This window comes from Eutrigla gurnardus (genome assembly GCF_963514095.1).
Source record: "Eutrigla gurnardus genome assembly, chromosome: 12".
Taxonomy (NCBI): domain Eukaryota; kingdom Metazoa; phylum Chordata; class Actinopteri; order Perciformes; family Triglidae; genus Eutrigla; species Eutrigla gurnardus.
Genome location: NC_139926.1, coordinates 27,977,052 through 27,993,647, shown reverse-complemented (window position 1 = coordinate 27,993,647; position 16,596 = coordinate 27,977,052). Strand labels below are relative to the sequence as shown.

At 46.3% G+C, this 16,596-nt stretch overlaps 1 protein-coding gene across 4 annotated transcripts in view; it reads left to right on the top strand.

Moving 5' to 3' along the window:
• The window catches only part of LOC311021873 (bone morphogenetic protein receptor type-2-like), a 17,490-nt gene extending 933 nt beyond the window's left edge, over positions 1-16,557 (top strand). Inside the window, exons 2-20 of one of the 4 annotated variants that reach the window (XM_084022747.1) lie at positions 722-853; positions 2,676-2,849; positions 2,925-3,134; positions 5,255-5,362; positions 5,525-5,616; positions 6,742-6,975; positions 8,007-8,121; positions 8,752-8,912; positions 9,954-10,101; positions 11,285-11,421; positions 11,599-11,723; positions 12,101-12,293; positions 12,386-12,476; positions 12,862-12,941; positions 13,024-13,146; positions 13,248-13,424; positions 13,689-14,199; positions 14,311-14,847; positions 14,977-16,557. In XM_084022747.1, the coding sequence (XP_083878873.1) occupies positions 787-853; positions 2,676-2,849; positions 2,925-3,134; positions 5,255-5,362; positions 5,525-5,616; positions 6,742-6,975; positions 8,007-8,121; positions 8,752-8,912; positions 9,954-10,101; positions 11,285-11,421; positions 11,599-11,723; positions 12,101-12,293; positions 12,386-12,476; positions 12,862-12,941; positions 13,024-13,146; positions 13,248-13,424; positions 13,689-14,199; positions 14,311-14,847; positions 14,977-15,302 (3,609 nt within the window). In that variant the 5' untranslated portion in view covers positions 722-786 and the 3' untranslated portion in view covers positions 15,303-16,557. Of the gene's footprint in view, positions 1-721; positions 854-2,675; positions 2,850-2,924; positions 3,135-5,254; positions 5,363-5,524; positions 5,617-6,741; positions 6,976-8,006; positions 8,122-8,751; positions 8,913-9,953; positions 10,102-11,284; positions 11,422-11,598; positions 11,724-12,100; positions 12,294-12,385; positions 12,477-12,861; positions 12,942-13,023; positions 13,147-13,247; positions 13,425-13,688; positions 14,848-14,976 lie in introns of all 4 variants that reach the window. The other 3 variants (XM_084022746.1, XM_084022745.1, XM_084022744.1) reach the window with 3 other exon arrangements.
• The last annotated feature ends 39 nt before the right edge of the window (positions 16,558-16,596 follow it).

Genomic DNA, 16,596 nt, shown 5'->3' with positions numbered 1-16,596 from the left:
AATATTAGATGTAATGGTCAACAGTGAGAAACGTACTGAGGTCTGATTAAAGCTGGTTGGTAGTAAGACTAGCAGTCAGACTGTAAGACCCGACCCCCCTGAGCCTGGCCTGGACTGATGACCAGAAACCCACATGGATCCTGGACTGGAGCTTTACAACACCATACCAGCCAGGACCCAGGTTCAGCCCGGCGTCTACCACACCAGCCAGGACCCAGGTGCAGCCGGGGGTCTACCACACCAGCCAGGACCCAGGTTCAGCCCGGCATCTATCACACCAGCCAGGACCCAGGTGCAGCCGGGGGTCTACCACACCAGCCAGGACCCAGGTGCAGCCCGGCATCTACCACACCAGCCAGGACCCAGGTTCAGCCCGGCGTCTACCAAACCAACCAGGACCCAGGTGCAGCCGGGGGTCTACCACACCAACCAGGACCCAGGTGCAGCTGGGGGTCTACCACACCAGCCAGGACCCAGGTGCAGCCCGGCGTCTACCACACCAGCCAGGACCCAGGTTCAGCCCGGCGTCTACCACACCAGCCAGGACCCAGGTGCAGCTGGGGGTCTACCACACCAGCCAGGACCCAGGTTCAGCCCAGGGTCTACCCCTCTTGCCGCAGAGACCGGATGAGAGAAAGATTAGGGACTTGTACTGTGTTTCTGTGTTGAATTCATGTAAAACGTGTTTGTAACAGTAAAGTGCTGCTTCTGTTTCTTCCAGAAGAGATGCTGCATGTCTTTTTCCTTCAGGACTGTCTGACCCGGGATCAGTGAGGTGGATCCAACATGGCCGGTGTGGGTGGCGCTTCATTAACAGCGTGTCTGTGTGTCCTGCTGCTGCCTGCAGTCACTGGTCAGTTCATCATCACATGACATCACATCTATTAGCCTAGCTTAGCACCGGGACTGGAAGCAGAGGTTAACTATTAGCCTAGCTTAGCACTATTAGCCGAGTTACTCGCTAACTTGCTTAGAAAGAATACTAAAGAACTTCAATTCCCAACATGCACTGCTGCCAGTTCTCAGAAGCATCAGTTAGTAGAGTAGAGTGTGTTAGAAGAACTCACTCACATTCCTGTTTGTTCATTTGATTAATTGCTTCTTCAATTAAGTCATGACACACACACACACACACACACACAGAGACACACCCTGACTGTCGTCAACCAGTCTGTCAGGTTTTTTTTTTTTTTTTTTCAGATAAGCTTGATAAAACGCATGACACACACATACACACAATGAGAGGAAGGTGGAATGTGTATGTGTGTGTCGTGCGTTTTATCAAGCTTATCTGTGTGTGGTAGTCTAAGTGTGTGTGTGTGTGTGTGTGTGGTAGTCTAAGTGTGTGTGTGTGTGTGTGTGTGTGTGTGGTAGTCTAAGTGTGTGTGTGTGTGTGTGTGTGTGGTAGTTTTAGTATGTGTGTGTGTGTGTGTGTGGTAGACTAAGTGTGTGTATGTGTGTGTGTGTGTGTGGTAGTCTAAGTGTGTGTGTGTGTGTGTGTGTGTGTGGTAGACTAAGTGTGTGTGTGGCGCCGACACAGTTTGGGGGGTGGGGGCATTCAGACTCCACTGTGAAGGAATTTAGGATTTACAACTTTTTTTTTACTTTTCAGGCCTCAAGTAGCTGGAAGTAAAGACATGTACAGTTTGTCCTGAAGGTGGCGCTAGAGGAAAGATTAGCTCATCCTCTGGAGAGAAGGACATTATGATCATCTAAAGAGCAGATTTCCTAGTCATCCACTTATTTTTTAATGGCAATTTGAAATTTCCCCCCCCAAAATGGGCTACCAGGGTTGTGGGCTACCAGGGTTGTGGGCTACCAGGGCGACCAGGGCTGTGGGCTACCATGGCTACCAGGGTTGTGGGCTACCAGGGCTACCAAGGCGACCAGGGCTGTGGGCTACCATGGCTACCAGGGTTGTGGGCTACCAGGGTTGTGGGCTACCAGGGCGACCAGGGCTGTGGGCTTCCATGGCTACCAGGGTTGTGGGCTACCAGGGCGACCAGGGCTGTGGGCTTCCATGGCTACCAGGGTTGTGGGCTACCAGGGCGACCAGGGCTGTGGGCTTCCATGGCTACCAGGGTTGTGGGCTACCAGGGCTACCAGGGCGACCAGGGCTGTGGGCTTCCATGGCTACCAGGGTTGTGGGCTACCAGGGCGACCAGGGCTGTGGGCTTCCATGGCTACCAGGGTTGTGGGCTACCAGGGCGACCAGGGCTGTGGGCTACCATGGCTACAAGGGTTGTGGGCTACCAGGGCGACCAGGGTTGTGGGCTACCATGGCTACAAGGGTTGTGGGCTACCAGGGCGACCAGGGCTGTGGGCTGGTGTGACAGGCCCTGAATGCAACACAGGCAGTAAATCTTCTTGTAGCATGGAATTCATGTGGGTTCAGTTGCTCAGCTCTCTGACAGGTCGGGTTCACATGGAAACATGAACAACTTTTCACTCCGTTGTTGATCAACTGTGGTTCTGAAAGTCAGAGTGGCATTCTGAGAGATGAGATGTTGGGACATCGGATTAATGAGCTCCTCTAACGGGACACCGGCCGCCTGAGGCAGCATCACACTGCCTCCTTGTTTCTGGCCTGTTATTTTGTTGCTGTCGGACTTGGACTTAGACCAGGTACAGGGGTATCTGGTCTGGACCAGCTTCAGGTGTCTTTATGTGTCCAGGTTTACAGTTGGAGGACAGACAGTGTGCCTTCACTGAGCAGGAGGCAGAGCCTTACAATGGGCCAACCAATGGAGTGGTGCGAGAGAACGGCACAGTTCGCTGCATCCGCGGCTCCCGCTGCTATGGATTGTGGGAAAAGAGACCAGATGGGGAAATCCACCTGGTCAAGCAGGGTGAGACTCACATCAACACGGTTTGAATCTGAACGTTTGTTTCAAAATTAAAAAAAACTGTTTCCTGTTTTGCAGGCTGCTGGACTCACATTGGCAACCAGCAGGAGTGTCATAGCGACCGTTGCCTGGTAACAGTGACGCCCTCTCAGATCCAGAATGGCAGCTACCGATTCTGCTGTTGCAGTCAAGACCTCTGCAATGCCAACTTCACAGAGGCCCCGCCCACCGCCAACACGCCCGCCCTGAGGCTGATGAAGACGGACAGGGGGGACGACACACTGACAGGTGAGCCGGTCTGACCAATGCCTCGTATGTGGGTCAGGCAAAACATTTCAGTGGAGGAGGAAGTAATCAGATCCTTTACAGCAGTGTGGACGCTTGTTGGACGCAGGATATCCTGGAGGGACAGCGAGCCGAGCTGCCGCTAACGTTAGCTCAGGTTGTTTCTCTGATAACTTAAAAATCCGTTATACAGTTACAGTTTTTCTCAGTCGCTTTGGTGCTTTTCTCAGATCAGAATGAAAATTCTCATAACTATTAGTTCAACATTTAGTCATTTGTGCACATCATAGTAGCAATGTGTCCTTCCTCTGAACAAATTGCAAATGCTTTTGGACATGTATTAGTTGCTTTCATACAATTCTCTGCTGTTTTATAATATTATCATTTGCTTATGTCATGTCAGTCAAAATGAACTATACTTATGGATGCTGAATAGTTGCTCCCAATAAAACTAATAGTCTTCATTTCATTGCTTGAGTCATTACATGCAAAACTGTTGAATTAGTTATCAAATTCTGCCAAGCAAATTTGATACCTTTCTTTATAATTTTTTTCCTGGAAATATCTCCTAAATTGAACAATTGCTCTCAGGTGAACTTCAGCTTTCACTCACTCCAGGAGATACTTTCCTCACTGCATTGCAAGGGATGATATCCGTTGTGATGTAGATGAAAATATGTATTATGTAATATTTCTTTTGCACAATGCTGTAGAATTGCAAAGAGCATATACAGTAAAAATGTCTTGTACTCACTTACTCCCCTAACTACAGCAATGTGTAACTTTACTGTAGTTTTCAAATGGCTGTACAAGTAGTGTATAGTGCTGTCTTTTTCAGGTAGTGTCACCGAGTTCTGACCTTTTTTTGCATTGGAAAACACTGAGAGAATAAACTGTCATAATGAAAACATGACAAAGCCATTTGACTATCTTGTTCATAAACGATGGTGTCAAAACTTCTCATTTTGATGACACTGGCAGTTTCATTGACATGAATACTTGCTTTGGAGGAATGGACTATCCATTTTGAGCAAGTGACGTGCTTTTGCAGGTTATCCACTAGGTTTTGCAGTTTGCACTTATTGTTTTGAGAAATGCACTAACTGCTGTGAAAATGTTAATAGTGATGTGAGAAAAGCACCAAAGCGACTGAAAAAAACTGTAAAATCCACCACCATCTAAAAGTGTATCATAAATATATTGCTTAAAATGTTGTTTATGATATAATAATTGACTGGGTGGATGATAGCAACGTTGACTGGATGATGGAAACGTTGACTGGGTGATAGAAACGTTGACTGAGTGATAGAAACGGTGACTGAGTGATAGAAACGTTGACTGGATGATAGAAACGTTGACTGAGTGATAGAAACGTTGACTGAGTGATAGAAACGTTGACTGGGTGATAGAAACGTTGACTGGATGATAGAAACGTTGACTGAGTGATAGAAACGTTGACTGAGTGATAGAAACGTTGACTGAGTGATAGAAACGTTGACTGGATGATAGAAACGTTGACTGGATGATAGAAACGTTGACTGGGTGATAGAAACGTTGACTGGATGATAGAAACGTTGACTGGATGATAGAAACGTTGACTGGATGATAGAAACGTTGACTGAGTGATAGAAACGTTGACTGGATGATAGAAACGTTGACTGAGTGATAGCAATGTTGACTGGGTGATAGAAAACGTTGACTGAGTGATAGAAACGTTGACTGGATGATAGAAACGTTGACTGGATGATAGAAACGTTGACTGGGTGATAGAAACGTTGACTGGATGATAGAAACGTTGACTGGGTGATAGAAACGTTGACTGGATGATAGAAACGTTGACTGGGTGATAGAAACGTTGACTGGATGATAGAAACGTTGACTGGGTGATAGAAACGTTGACTGGGTGATAGAAACGTTGACTGAGTGATAGAAACATTTCTTGGACAATAGAAAGGTTGATTAAAAGGGTTTGGAAGTTTGTGATGATGTGAGACGATATTTATAACATTAATTTGTTTACCTTCAATACAGCAGGAAACGTGATTGATCCGTGACTCTGTCTCCTCATGGTTGTCTGAACTTCATGTTACTGAATTCGTCATGGTGATGTCATCATCCAACAGATCACCAGCCACTGCGGCGGGAGGAGACTGTGCTCATCGCCCTGGTAACCGTAGCCATAGCAGCCTTCGTCATAGTGGCGTTGTTCCTGGGATACCGGATAATGAAAGGTGCTCGAACACACACCCACCCATACACACACACACACACACACACACACACACAATACCCACACCCACATACACACACAAACCCCCACACACATATACACTCACACACACACACACTAGAGATTAATAATACATACTAAGCTTGTGTGTTTGTGTATTCAGGGAAGCAGAAACACAGTCTGTCAGCTCTGGATGTGATGGAGGCAGCAAACACAGACGCTGCTGTCGACCTGGATCACCTGAAACTGCTGGAGGTAAACACACACATGTACGCACACATACACACACATATACACACATACACAAACACACATACACATATACGCACACACACACACACGGATGTTTCAACAGAAACATGAAATATAAAAAAACATCGGTTTTTGAACTTCCAAATCCAGAAACAAGATTCATCTGAAGTCTTTCTGTTTGCTGATTAATCGTCTCACTCTAATTTTGGTCTCTTTGGAGACCAGAGTCCCTGAGCAGGTAGAGACCAGATTACCTCAGCAGGTAGAGAACTGAATACCTGAGCAGGTAGAGACCAGAGTACCTCAGCAGGTAGAGAACTGAATACCTCAGCAGGTAGAGAACTGAATACCTGAGCAGGTAGAGACCAGAGTACATCAGCAGGTACCTCAAATATAAAAAAACAAAGAGACCAGATTACCTCAGCAGGTAGAGACCAGATTACCTCAGCAGGTAGAGAACTGAGTACCTGAGCAGGTAGAGACCAGAGTACCTCAGTAGCTAGAGAACTGAATACCTGAGCAGGTAGAGACCAGAGTACCTCAGCAGGTAGAGAACTGAATACCTGAGCAGGTAGAGACCAGAGTACCTCAGCAGGTAGAGAACTGAATACCTGAGCAGGTAGAGACCAGAGTACCTCAGCAGGTAGATAACTGAATACCTGAACAGGTAGAGACCAGTGTACCTGAGCAGGTAGAGACCAGATTACCTCAGCAGGTAGAGAACTGAATACCTGAGCAGGTAGAGACCAGAGTACCTCAGCAGGTAGAGAACTGAATACCTGAGCAGGTAGAGACCAGAGTACCTCAGCAGGTAGATAACTGAATACCTGAGCAGGTAGAGACCAGAGTACCTCAGCAGGTAGAGAATTGAATACCTGAGCAGGTAGAGACCAGTGTACTTGAGTGGGTAGAGAACTAAGTACCTGAGCAGTTAGAGACCAGAGTGCAACAACTGTAGTTAATGGCACTACAATATAAATATTTTAAATCACTTTTTACCTGTTTGAGTATATAGAGTCTAAACATATGAAACTTGAATATCAGAGGATCTAAAATCCAACCCTGAGGAACGCCATGAGTCTGTCCCTTTATCTCTCTCACGACTGACTTTCTCCTTCCTCCTAACAGCTGATTGGTCGGGGTCGTTATGGAACAGTGTTTCGTGGCTGTCTTAACGAGCGCTGCGTGGCCGTCAAACTCTTCAGCTCAGCTAATCGGCAGAACTACGTCAGCGAGCGCTCCATCTACTGTCTGCCGCTGCTGCAGCAACACGACAACATCGCTCGCTTTCTGACCGCTGAAGAAAGGACAGCGGCCGACGGGCGACCAGAGTTCCTGATCGTCATGGAGTACTACCCTCATGTAAGAAAGGGTAGTCATCACCACGATAGCTGGCTCATCTTCTTCCATTGCATTCTTTTTAGTTATTGCCTCTGACCCAATTAAAAGTACAAACATATTATTTGTTGATTGTTAAAGTAGGGATGGGACGATAGAGGTTTTTATCGTGATTGCAATAAGTCACAATAAGTCGATGGTGGTGAGTTTGTTATTGTCAAGATAATCGTAAGTATCATCACGAGTGAGATGTGTTAATTTATTTATGCTGAATTTTGGCAGGGAGACTTTATGATTTGAAATGTTTCATATATATGATATGATTTGTTTCATAAGAAAACAACATGAGTGCCATTTAAGAGTTTTAAGCACCATGATGTTTGTCAGGGTAATATCGTTAATCATACTCATTTTAGGGAAATTATCCTGATATGAGGCCAAGTAGATAGTAACATAAAGTAAGTAAAGTTGCCAGATTGTCCTCTAGTTTAATGACCCTGAGGTTTCTTCAGGACAAACTGCATGTTAGCTGGACGAAGGATCAGCTGCTCTGTGTTTACCCTGGAATGTTCTCAGCCGCCTGTAGGGGGCAGCAGACAGCAGACTGGCTGACTCCACTAATCATGTTATTGTGCTGGAAGACGGCGCCTTCAGTCCTACTTCCTGTCTGTCTGACGGACCTCACACACACACACACACACACACACACACAGCAAATCAAATCTTTATCATTACTATCTCTCATTCACAACATTACACATAAACAATGTCAACTTCCTGTTTATAACCACACAGTTTATTTACACACACACACACACTAACACACACACACACACACACACACACACACACACACACAGATGGCTGGTTCACTGCATTCCCCTGCTGCAGTCAGACAGTAAATACCAGCTTTCCTGTCTCACATTCATCCATCGTGATGTCATTGATTCAAATACACAGAAATGTTTCATACATGAGAAAACATCATCTTTGTGTCATTCAAAGACTACAAAACAAAGAGTAAACCTGCCTGTCTGTCTGTCTGTCTGTCTCAGGGTTGTCTGTCTCGCTACCTGTCTGTCCACACAGTGGACTGGTCTACCTGCTGCAGGATGACTCACGGCGTGACCAGAGGACTCGCCTACCTGCACACGGAGCTCTATAGTGGAGGTATTATTGTTGTTGTAGTTGTTGTTGTTGTTGTCACGACTACTATTTTATGACTTTATGGTTGTAGTTATAACGACTGAAGAGGCATCAGGATCCACAGATCCTGGGTCTACGTTCCTGTAAATCTGTTGTTCTCTGGTTCTTTATGGTTGCATGAAGCTCTCATAAGGACGCCTTGGCTCCACCTGGTGGAAGAGTCCAGTCATTACATATACAAACTCACAGGAAACAGCTGTTCCTAATTAAAGGTTGGACCGCAGTAAACTCCCCACCAGAACATGACGGGTTAAGTCTGAGACTTATCTGGAAGCAGAGAAGTTATTCAAATTTCAATAAAGGTTCTGGAAAACAGACAGAGATTTTTTTAACTTTTTAAAGATAAAAAGATGAACGTCTTGGATAAACGGCGATACATGAAAACCTCCACCTGCAGACTGACGGTCTATAAAAACCGTTCTGTCTCCAGTCAGACGAGTATAAAGACTGTTCTGTCCCCAGTCAGACCAGTATAAAGACTGTCCTGTCTCTAGTCAGACCAGTATGAAGACTGTCCTGTCTCCAGTCAGACCAATATAAAGACTGTCCTGTCTCCACTCAGACCAGTATAAAGACTCTCCTGTTTCCACTCAGACCAGTACAAACCAGCAGTGGCCCACAGAGACGTGACCAGCAGGAACATCCTGGTCCGATCCGATCTGTCCTGCGTCCTTGCTGACTTTGGTCTGTCCATGAGGCTGACAGGAAGCCGGCCCTGCCGCCCCGGAGACGATGACGCCATGGCCATATCTGAGGTCAGGTCATGTGATCGTGGTAATGAGGCTAGGTGTAAGATGAGGCCAGGTGTAAGATGAGACCAGGTGTAAGATGAGACCAGGTGTAAAATAAGACTAGGTGTAAGATGAGACCAGGTGTAAGATAAGACCAGGTGTAAGATGAGACCAGGTTAAAGATGAGACCATGTGTAAGATGAGACCAGGTGTAAGATAAGAACAGGTGTAAGATGAGAACAGGTGTAAGATGAGACTAGGTGTAAGATAAGAACAGGTGTAAGATGAGACCAGGTGTAAGATGAGACCAGGTGTAAGATAAGAACAGGTGTAAGATGAGGCCAGGTGTAAGATGAGATCAGGTGTAAGATGAGACCAGGTGTAAGATAAGACTAGGTGTAAGATGAGACCAGGTGTAAGATGAGACCAGGTGTAAGATAAGACTAGGTGTAAGATGAGACCAGGTTAAAGATGAGACCATGTGTAAGATGAGACCAGGTGTAAGATAAGAACAGGTGTAAGATGATAACAGGTGTAAGATGAGACCAGGTGTAAGATGAGACTAGGTGTAAGATAAGAACAGGTGTAAGATGAGACCAGGTGTAAGATAAGAACAGGTGTAAGATAAGACTAGGTGTAAGATGAGACCAGGTTAAAGATGAGACCATGTGTAAGATAAGAACAGGTGTAAGATGAGACCAGGTGTAAGATGAGACCAGGTGTAAGATAAGAACAGGTGTAAGATAAGACTAGGTGTAAGATGAGACCATGTGTAAGATGAGACCAGGTGTAAGATAAGAACAGGTGTAAGATAAGACTAGGTGTAAGATGAGACCAGGTTAAAGATGAGACCATGTGTAAGATGAGACCAGGTGTAAGATAAGAACAGGTGTAAGATGAGACCAGGTTAAAGATGAGACCATGTGTAAGATGAGACCAGGTGTAAGATAAGAACAGGTGTAAGATGAGACTAGGTGTAAGATAAGAACAGGTGTAAGATAAGACCAGGTGTAAGATGAGACCAGGTGTAAGAAGATGACGGCGTTGACCTGCGTGTCTTGGTAGGTGGGGACAGTCCGCTACATGGCTCCAGAGGTCCTGGGTGGAGCCCTGAACCTCCGAGACTGTGAGTCGGCGCTGAAGCAGGTTGATGTCTACGCTCTGGGGCTGCTGTACTGGGAGAGCTTCAGGAGGTGCTCGCACCTGTTCCCAGGTGGGTCACTGCAGCACTGCACACCTGGTTCAGAACCAGGAACAAGGTTCTGTGTTATAAATCAAGTAAACTGGTCCTCCGTCATCCAGTAAACTGGTCCATAATCATCAAGTAAACTGGTCCTCTGTCATCCAGTAAACTGGTCCATAATAATCAAGTAAACTGGTCCATAGTCATCCAGTAAACTGGTCCATAATCAGCCAGTAAACTGGTCCATAGTCATCCAATAAACTGGTCCATAATCATCCAGTAAACTGGTCCTCCGTCATCCAGTAAACTGGTCCATAATCATCCAGTAAACTGGTCCTCCGTCATCCAGTAAACTGGTCCATAATAATCAAGTAAACTGGTCCATAGTCATCCAGTAAACTGGTCCATAATCATCCAGTAAACTGGTCCATAGTCATCCAATAAACTGGTCCATAATCATCCAGTAAACTGGTCCATAGTCATCCAATAAACTGCTCCATAATCATCCAGTAAACTGGTCCATATTCATCCAGTAAACTGGTCCATAGTCATCAAGTAAACTGGTCCTCCTTCATCCAGTAAACTGGTCCATAATCATCCAGTAAACTGGTCCATAGTCATTCAGTAAACTGGTCCATAGTCATCCAGTAAACTGGTCCATAGTCATCCAATAAACTGGTCCATAGTCATTCAGTAAACTGGTCTATAGTCATCCAGTAAACTGGTCCATAGTCATCCAATAAACTGGTCCATAGTCATCCAGTAAACTGGTCCATAGTCATCCAATAAACTGGTCCATAGTCATTCCGTAAACTGGTCCATAGTCATTTAGTAAACTGGTCCATAGTCATTTAGTAAACTGGTCCATAGTCATCCAATAAACTGGTCCATAGTCATCCATCGTCTGTTTTGGGTCGTTTAGTTCCAGTCATCCTGACGGCCTTCGGCCAGCAGCGAACATTTGATTACAAGCAAAAACAACTAAAACCAAAAGTCTGTCTCCAGTGAGACCAGTCTTTTAAAGACTGTCCTCTGTCTCCAGTCAGACCAGTATAAAGACTGTCCTCTGTCTCCGGTCAGACCAGTATAAAGACGGTGCTGTCTCCAGTCAGACCAGTATAAAGACTGTCCTCTGTTGCCGGTCAGACCTGTATAAAGATTGTCCTCTGTCGCCAGTATTACAGTATTATGGCCCTAATGTGTACCCGTTTAGGTGAAGCAGTACCAGAGTACCAGATGGCGTTCCAGGCCGAGCTCGGGAATCATCCCAGTTTTGAGGAGATGCAGATCCTAGTTGCCAGAGAAAAACACAGACCCAGATTCCCTGCATCCTGGAAGGAGAACAGTCTGGTTAGTGTTCCCAGTCTCACCCAGTCTCACCCGGTCCCAGTTCACAGTTCCACCTCAGACAGACACTTGTTAACTTGATATTTCTGAGGAGTTTGTGCTCTGGTTGACGGTGCTGTACATCTGTTTGTAGTTATTACAGTAGTACTGTGTCCTTGACTATGTGCACTTTATTTTTAGGCTTTGCGTTCCCTGAAGGAGACGATGGAGGACTGCTGGGACCAGGACGCCGAGGCTCGACTCACCGCTCAGTGTGCCGAAGAGAGACTGTGTGAACTCACACTGATGACGACACACAACCACAGGTACTCAACCACAGGTACACACGGTACACAACCACAGGTACACAGGGTACACAACCACAGGTACACAACCACAGGTATACATGATACACAACCACAGGTACACATGGTACACAACCGCAGGTACACAGGGTACACAACCACAGGTACACAACTACAGGTATACACGATACACAACCACAGGTACACAACTACAGGTATACACGATACACAACCACAGGTACACGGTACACAACCACAGGTACACGACCACAGGTACATGACCACAGGTACACACGGTACACAACCACAGGTATACATGATACACAACCACAGGTATGAAACCACATGTACACAACCACAGGTAGACACAATTAATAAAGTACTCCATTCCCTTTAAGGAACCTGTCTCAGGGCCGCTGGCCTCCTCAGGTTGGTTCCGCCTCTCCCTACATTGAGGACCTCCAGGTGGGCGTGGTCAAGAATCTCCAGGGAGACAGCCAACAAGCATCTGTTGTCAAGACAACCACGAGTGGTTCAGAAGGTTCTGAAAAGAACAGAAACTCCATCAACTATGAAAGACAGCAGGCTCAGGTACAAGTTAGTTAGAGAGGACACGAACAAAACAACTGTCATGATGCTCATTCAACTATCTCTCTCTCTCTCCCTCTCTCTCTGTCTGTCAGAGTCAAGCTCGCTCGTCCACTTCAGACAGCAGAGAGCCGAGCAGCGCCGCCATGCCACCTGGCTCCACCCTCCGCACCATCTCAGAGTCCGGTGGGTCTGTCACACACACTCACACACACACACACACACACACACACACACACACACACACACACACACACACACACACACACACACACACACACACACACACACACCTGCTGACTCATTTCCTGCACAATGAATGTAGCATGTAGCTTTAGCATCAGAGAAAAGATGGGGGCTAGCTAGTGTTAGTCAATAACCAAGCTGAAAACCCGCAGCAACAAGTAGAGCTCGAACCTCCCAGCCTGTTGGCTGCCTGTTAGTCTGTTGGATAGATATAGAGGTTAAGCCCGGCCCCTTCCTGTGTCCTCCATTTGATCTTATTTCAGAATAAATATGTCCGGTAAATTATGTTTTTTGTGGACGTGTCATCCTCCCTGCTGTCCTCCAGGTGGCACTGTTCCCAGTGTCCAAGCCTGCTTGCAGCTGACAGAAGAAGACCTGGAGGCCACCAAACTCAACTGCAAACAGGTCTTTTTTTTTAATTTGCTCATATTTTTGCAGACCACTTCCATCTCAACACATCGTTAACATCAACATTCTGTCTTTGCAGGTTGATAAGAACTTGAGAGAATGTTCTGAAGAAAACTTGCTGGAACGTTCACAGAAACAGTTTGGTTCAATAGAGCAACAAACGAACAACCTGCTGTACCATCAGATACTACAAACTGCTGAGGTACTCCTGGTACAGAACACATAGTACCGAGGTTCAGTACTACCAATACCTCACTGAACGCTGGTGTAGTAACCGGAGATCTGTTCGTGTCCTACCTGTAGGCAGACAACTCACCGTTGGCTCTTCAGGGTGAACTGGGGGGTCCCTCCTCCTACATCCACCCCCTCCCCAAACAGCAGAACCTGCCCAAGAGGCCCACCAGTCTCCACCTTCTCCCCAAAACAACCTCGGCCTCTTCCAGACTGAAGCTAGGAAAGCTCAATCCGAATCACAGACAGGTACAGTAGGACCTGATAGACAGTAGACTTGTGGGTAGATTGTGGTACAGAATCGCTGGAATCGTTTTGGAGGTTTGATTTGATGTGCTTCAGTTGGCAGGTGAAGTTATGTTTAAGTATATCTATATCTGTATATCAACTATTCCAGTTGCATACTTGAGGTATGGGTCCATCGTTAGCTAACAGTATTTAATTACAGTCTTCTTCAAGGTAAAGATCACTACTTTTGTTAATAAACAAGTTTAGTAATGTGCTGTATTTCAGGTGGAAACTGGTGTTGCTAAAATGAACGCAGTAACAGTTGCCACAGCTGCTGAGCCCCAGCAGGTTACCACGGTGACTAACAACACCAGCACAAGAGGCTCTGGAGGCCGAGTCCACTCCAAAGTGGTGGTCACCAATGGCTGCAGCGTGGGTGTCCCGTCCCTGGTGACAAATCAGGTGATTGGCGTTGGTCGTACCAATCCAGCAGGGCCACAGCTGGAGGAGGAGGACAAGGTGGAGGGGGGGGTGATCGGAGGAGAGGACAACACAATGAACCAGCTCCACTCCAGTCCAGATGAACATGAACCCCTGCTGAGAAGAGAACAGCTGCCAGCTGAGAGCAAGCCTCTTCCTTGTCTGCATCATCGCCAGTCACGAGCAGGCAACATCCTGTCGGAACAAGGCTCAAACTCCAACAACAACAACAACAGGACAGCGCTGGGATCAAACATCAAGGTCCAGGGTTTAGAGGTTGAACCTGAAAGGATGATTGGTTCAGAGGTCAGTCAGGGTAAGGCCATCAGTCCTAAACCTGAGTCACATTCGGAAAGCCAGCAGGTGACTGCTTCCCTGGCTCCAGTTTCAACTCTTGAAAATAAAATTCTGTTTTTTGGTCCAGCAGGACGAGCTGCATCAGGCCATGACCCAAAACCACATGGCTCAGATACAGGTCCATGCAGCCAAAGAACCCTATTTCCAGAACCAGTATTGACCCCTGAATCTACCAGAAGCCCAAAAGCCCATCTGGTCCATTCTACTGCCATTGCACTGGTACCAGGCTGTAGTGATTCAGTTCAAAACTCAGCAAAAGCTCCAGTGCTAGTTCTAGAGGCCCCAGGACCCCTAGATTCCCAAGCACATGACCTGACCACCTCAACCACAGCTTCAAAAGCCCTAGATTTACATGCTCTAACCATTGCTCCAGAAATGCAAGCCCTAAAACCTCAAGCCTCAGGTCCAGAAGCTCCAGTCATGAATCGAGAAGCCTCAGTTTTAGAGGTTTCAGTATCAGCAAATCCAGCTCCAGACCTTCCAGAAACCACAGAAGCTTCAGCTCCAGAAGTTTCAGGTCTGCTGCAGACCAAGATGGGACTGACCAGAGCCAAGAGGCGTGAGCGTCCTTGTTCCCTAGACCTGTCCCCGTCCTGCAACTCTGCTGGTGAGACGATATCAGATGTTTAAGAACTGATTGTCGTGACTGGCCCCAAAACAAGGGGGGCAAAGGTACCATAAATATGCTCATCTGCGCTATATCTGTCCAGTAATGTTTCCCCTCTCTCTTCCTTAGACGATGTTTCTCTGACAGATGATGGCAGTCTGAGTACTTCAGGAGAGAAAATAAAACGTCGTGTCAAGACTCCCTACACCCTGAAAAAATGGCGTCCGGCCTCATGGGTTATTTCCACGGATACATCTCTTGACCCGGACTTTGAGTTCAACACCAGTAGTAGCAGTAGCAGCAGCCAGACCCAGTTCTCTTTTGGTCTTCATAGAGCAGGAGGCCTTGGCATCCCCAAAATCAACCAGTCAAAATCCAGCTTGGCGGTGTTTTGGGTCGGGGGGGGAACCACCGAGACCACAACCTCCGAACCTGATGGAATGACCTACTTCTAAAGTTGTTACGGTTAAAGCTTTTGCTTTGGGATTCATATTTTCACTTCTTTGTCTTCCCTTCACTTTTGTTGTGGAAAATGGAGATCTGACCATCGATAAAAGTTGTTTGACAAAAGTTCCAGGCCATGGTGTCAAGCAGAGGAACGTGAAAGTTCAAAGCAGTGACTTTGGGTTTTGACCATTTGACCTCTGACTTTCAGCTTTGACTGTAACTGTGTAGCACAAATGATGTCCAAAATATATTTCTGTTGGTGCAGTGAGGGGCGAGTCTGATGGCAAATACTCGGTATACCCTCGGAAGTGTGCCAGAGTTCATATTTGTTTTTTTTTTACTTTATATCCTGATGGAGGAGAAGCTTCATGATAAATTTCAGGCTGACGGAGTTTATCCTCGTAGATGCCATGTTGATTAACATCCAGTCGTCAAAAGGAATCCTGGGATACGATGGACCGGTAAGGGATCCATCAGTTGGATCCTCTGGATCAGGAAAAGAAGGCCACATTTGAAGGAGTCTTTGAGACGGGACAGACTAGTCTCAGCTGCTGGGACAAATTCAGTCCTCAGATGGACCTCTGAAGGATGGATGCTGGACTTGGACTCTGCTACAGAGACCAGGTTTGGGTCTGTGGTCACATTTTTAAAGCACTTTAAACAAAGTTAGCATTGTTTGGGGAACCAACCAACCATATAAAGGTCACTAGTAATGGAGACATATTGAGGATGTTTCTAAAACATGGTTTTGATTGAAACTTTTCTATGCAGTCAGCTTTGTTGACACCGACTATGTTTACACTCACTCATATTCGGCTGTTATTCTGATATGACAATATTTCTAATCTGAGATGTCATGTAAGCATAATTCTCGACATGTACACATTCACTAAATACAGACGCCACTTTGTGACACGTCCTGTTTTCTGTACAGCTCTGTGCGTCGGACACAAAGCAGCGAGGACCCGTCAATTAGTAGAATATTAATTTTCATCTGCCTTGTAAAGCATTAGGAATATTGTCTTTGTAGGAATTAAAGCAGAATATTTGGTGCATGTCGGCGGAGTCAGTGTGGCTCAGATGTTACAGTCTTGAACTACCTTGTGAGTTCCAGCTGGAAGGAGACAGAAAGTGGAAAAGGAGGCTGAGTCTCGATATCCTCACCGTCTCCATGGTTTCGTTCCGTCCCACTGGCTAGTCATCGAGGCCTCGAGGACTCAGACCTTTATAGGAACACTTTGTTAGTCTGCATAGTGGATCTTTTTTTTAAAAATATCAACATTTTTAAATGGAGTTTGGTGT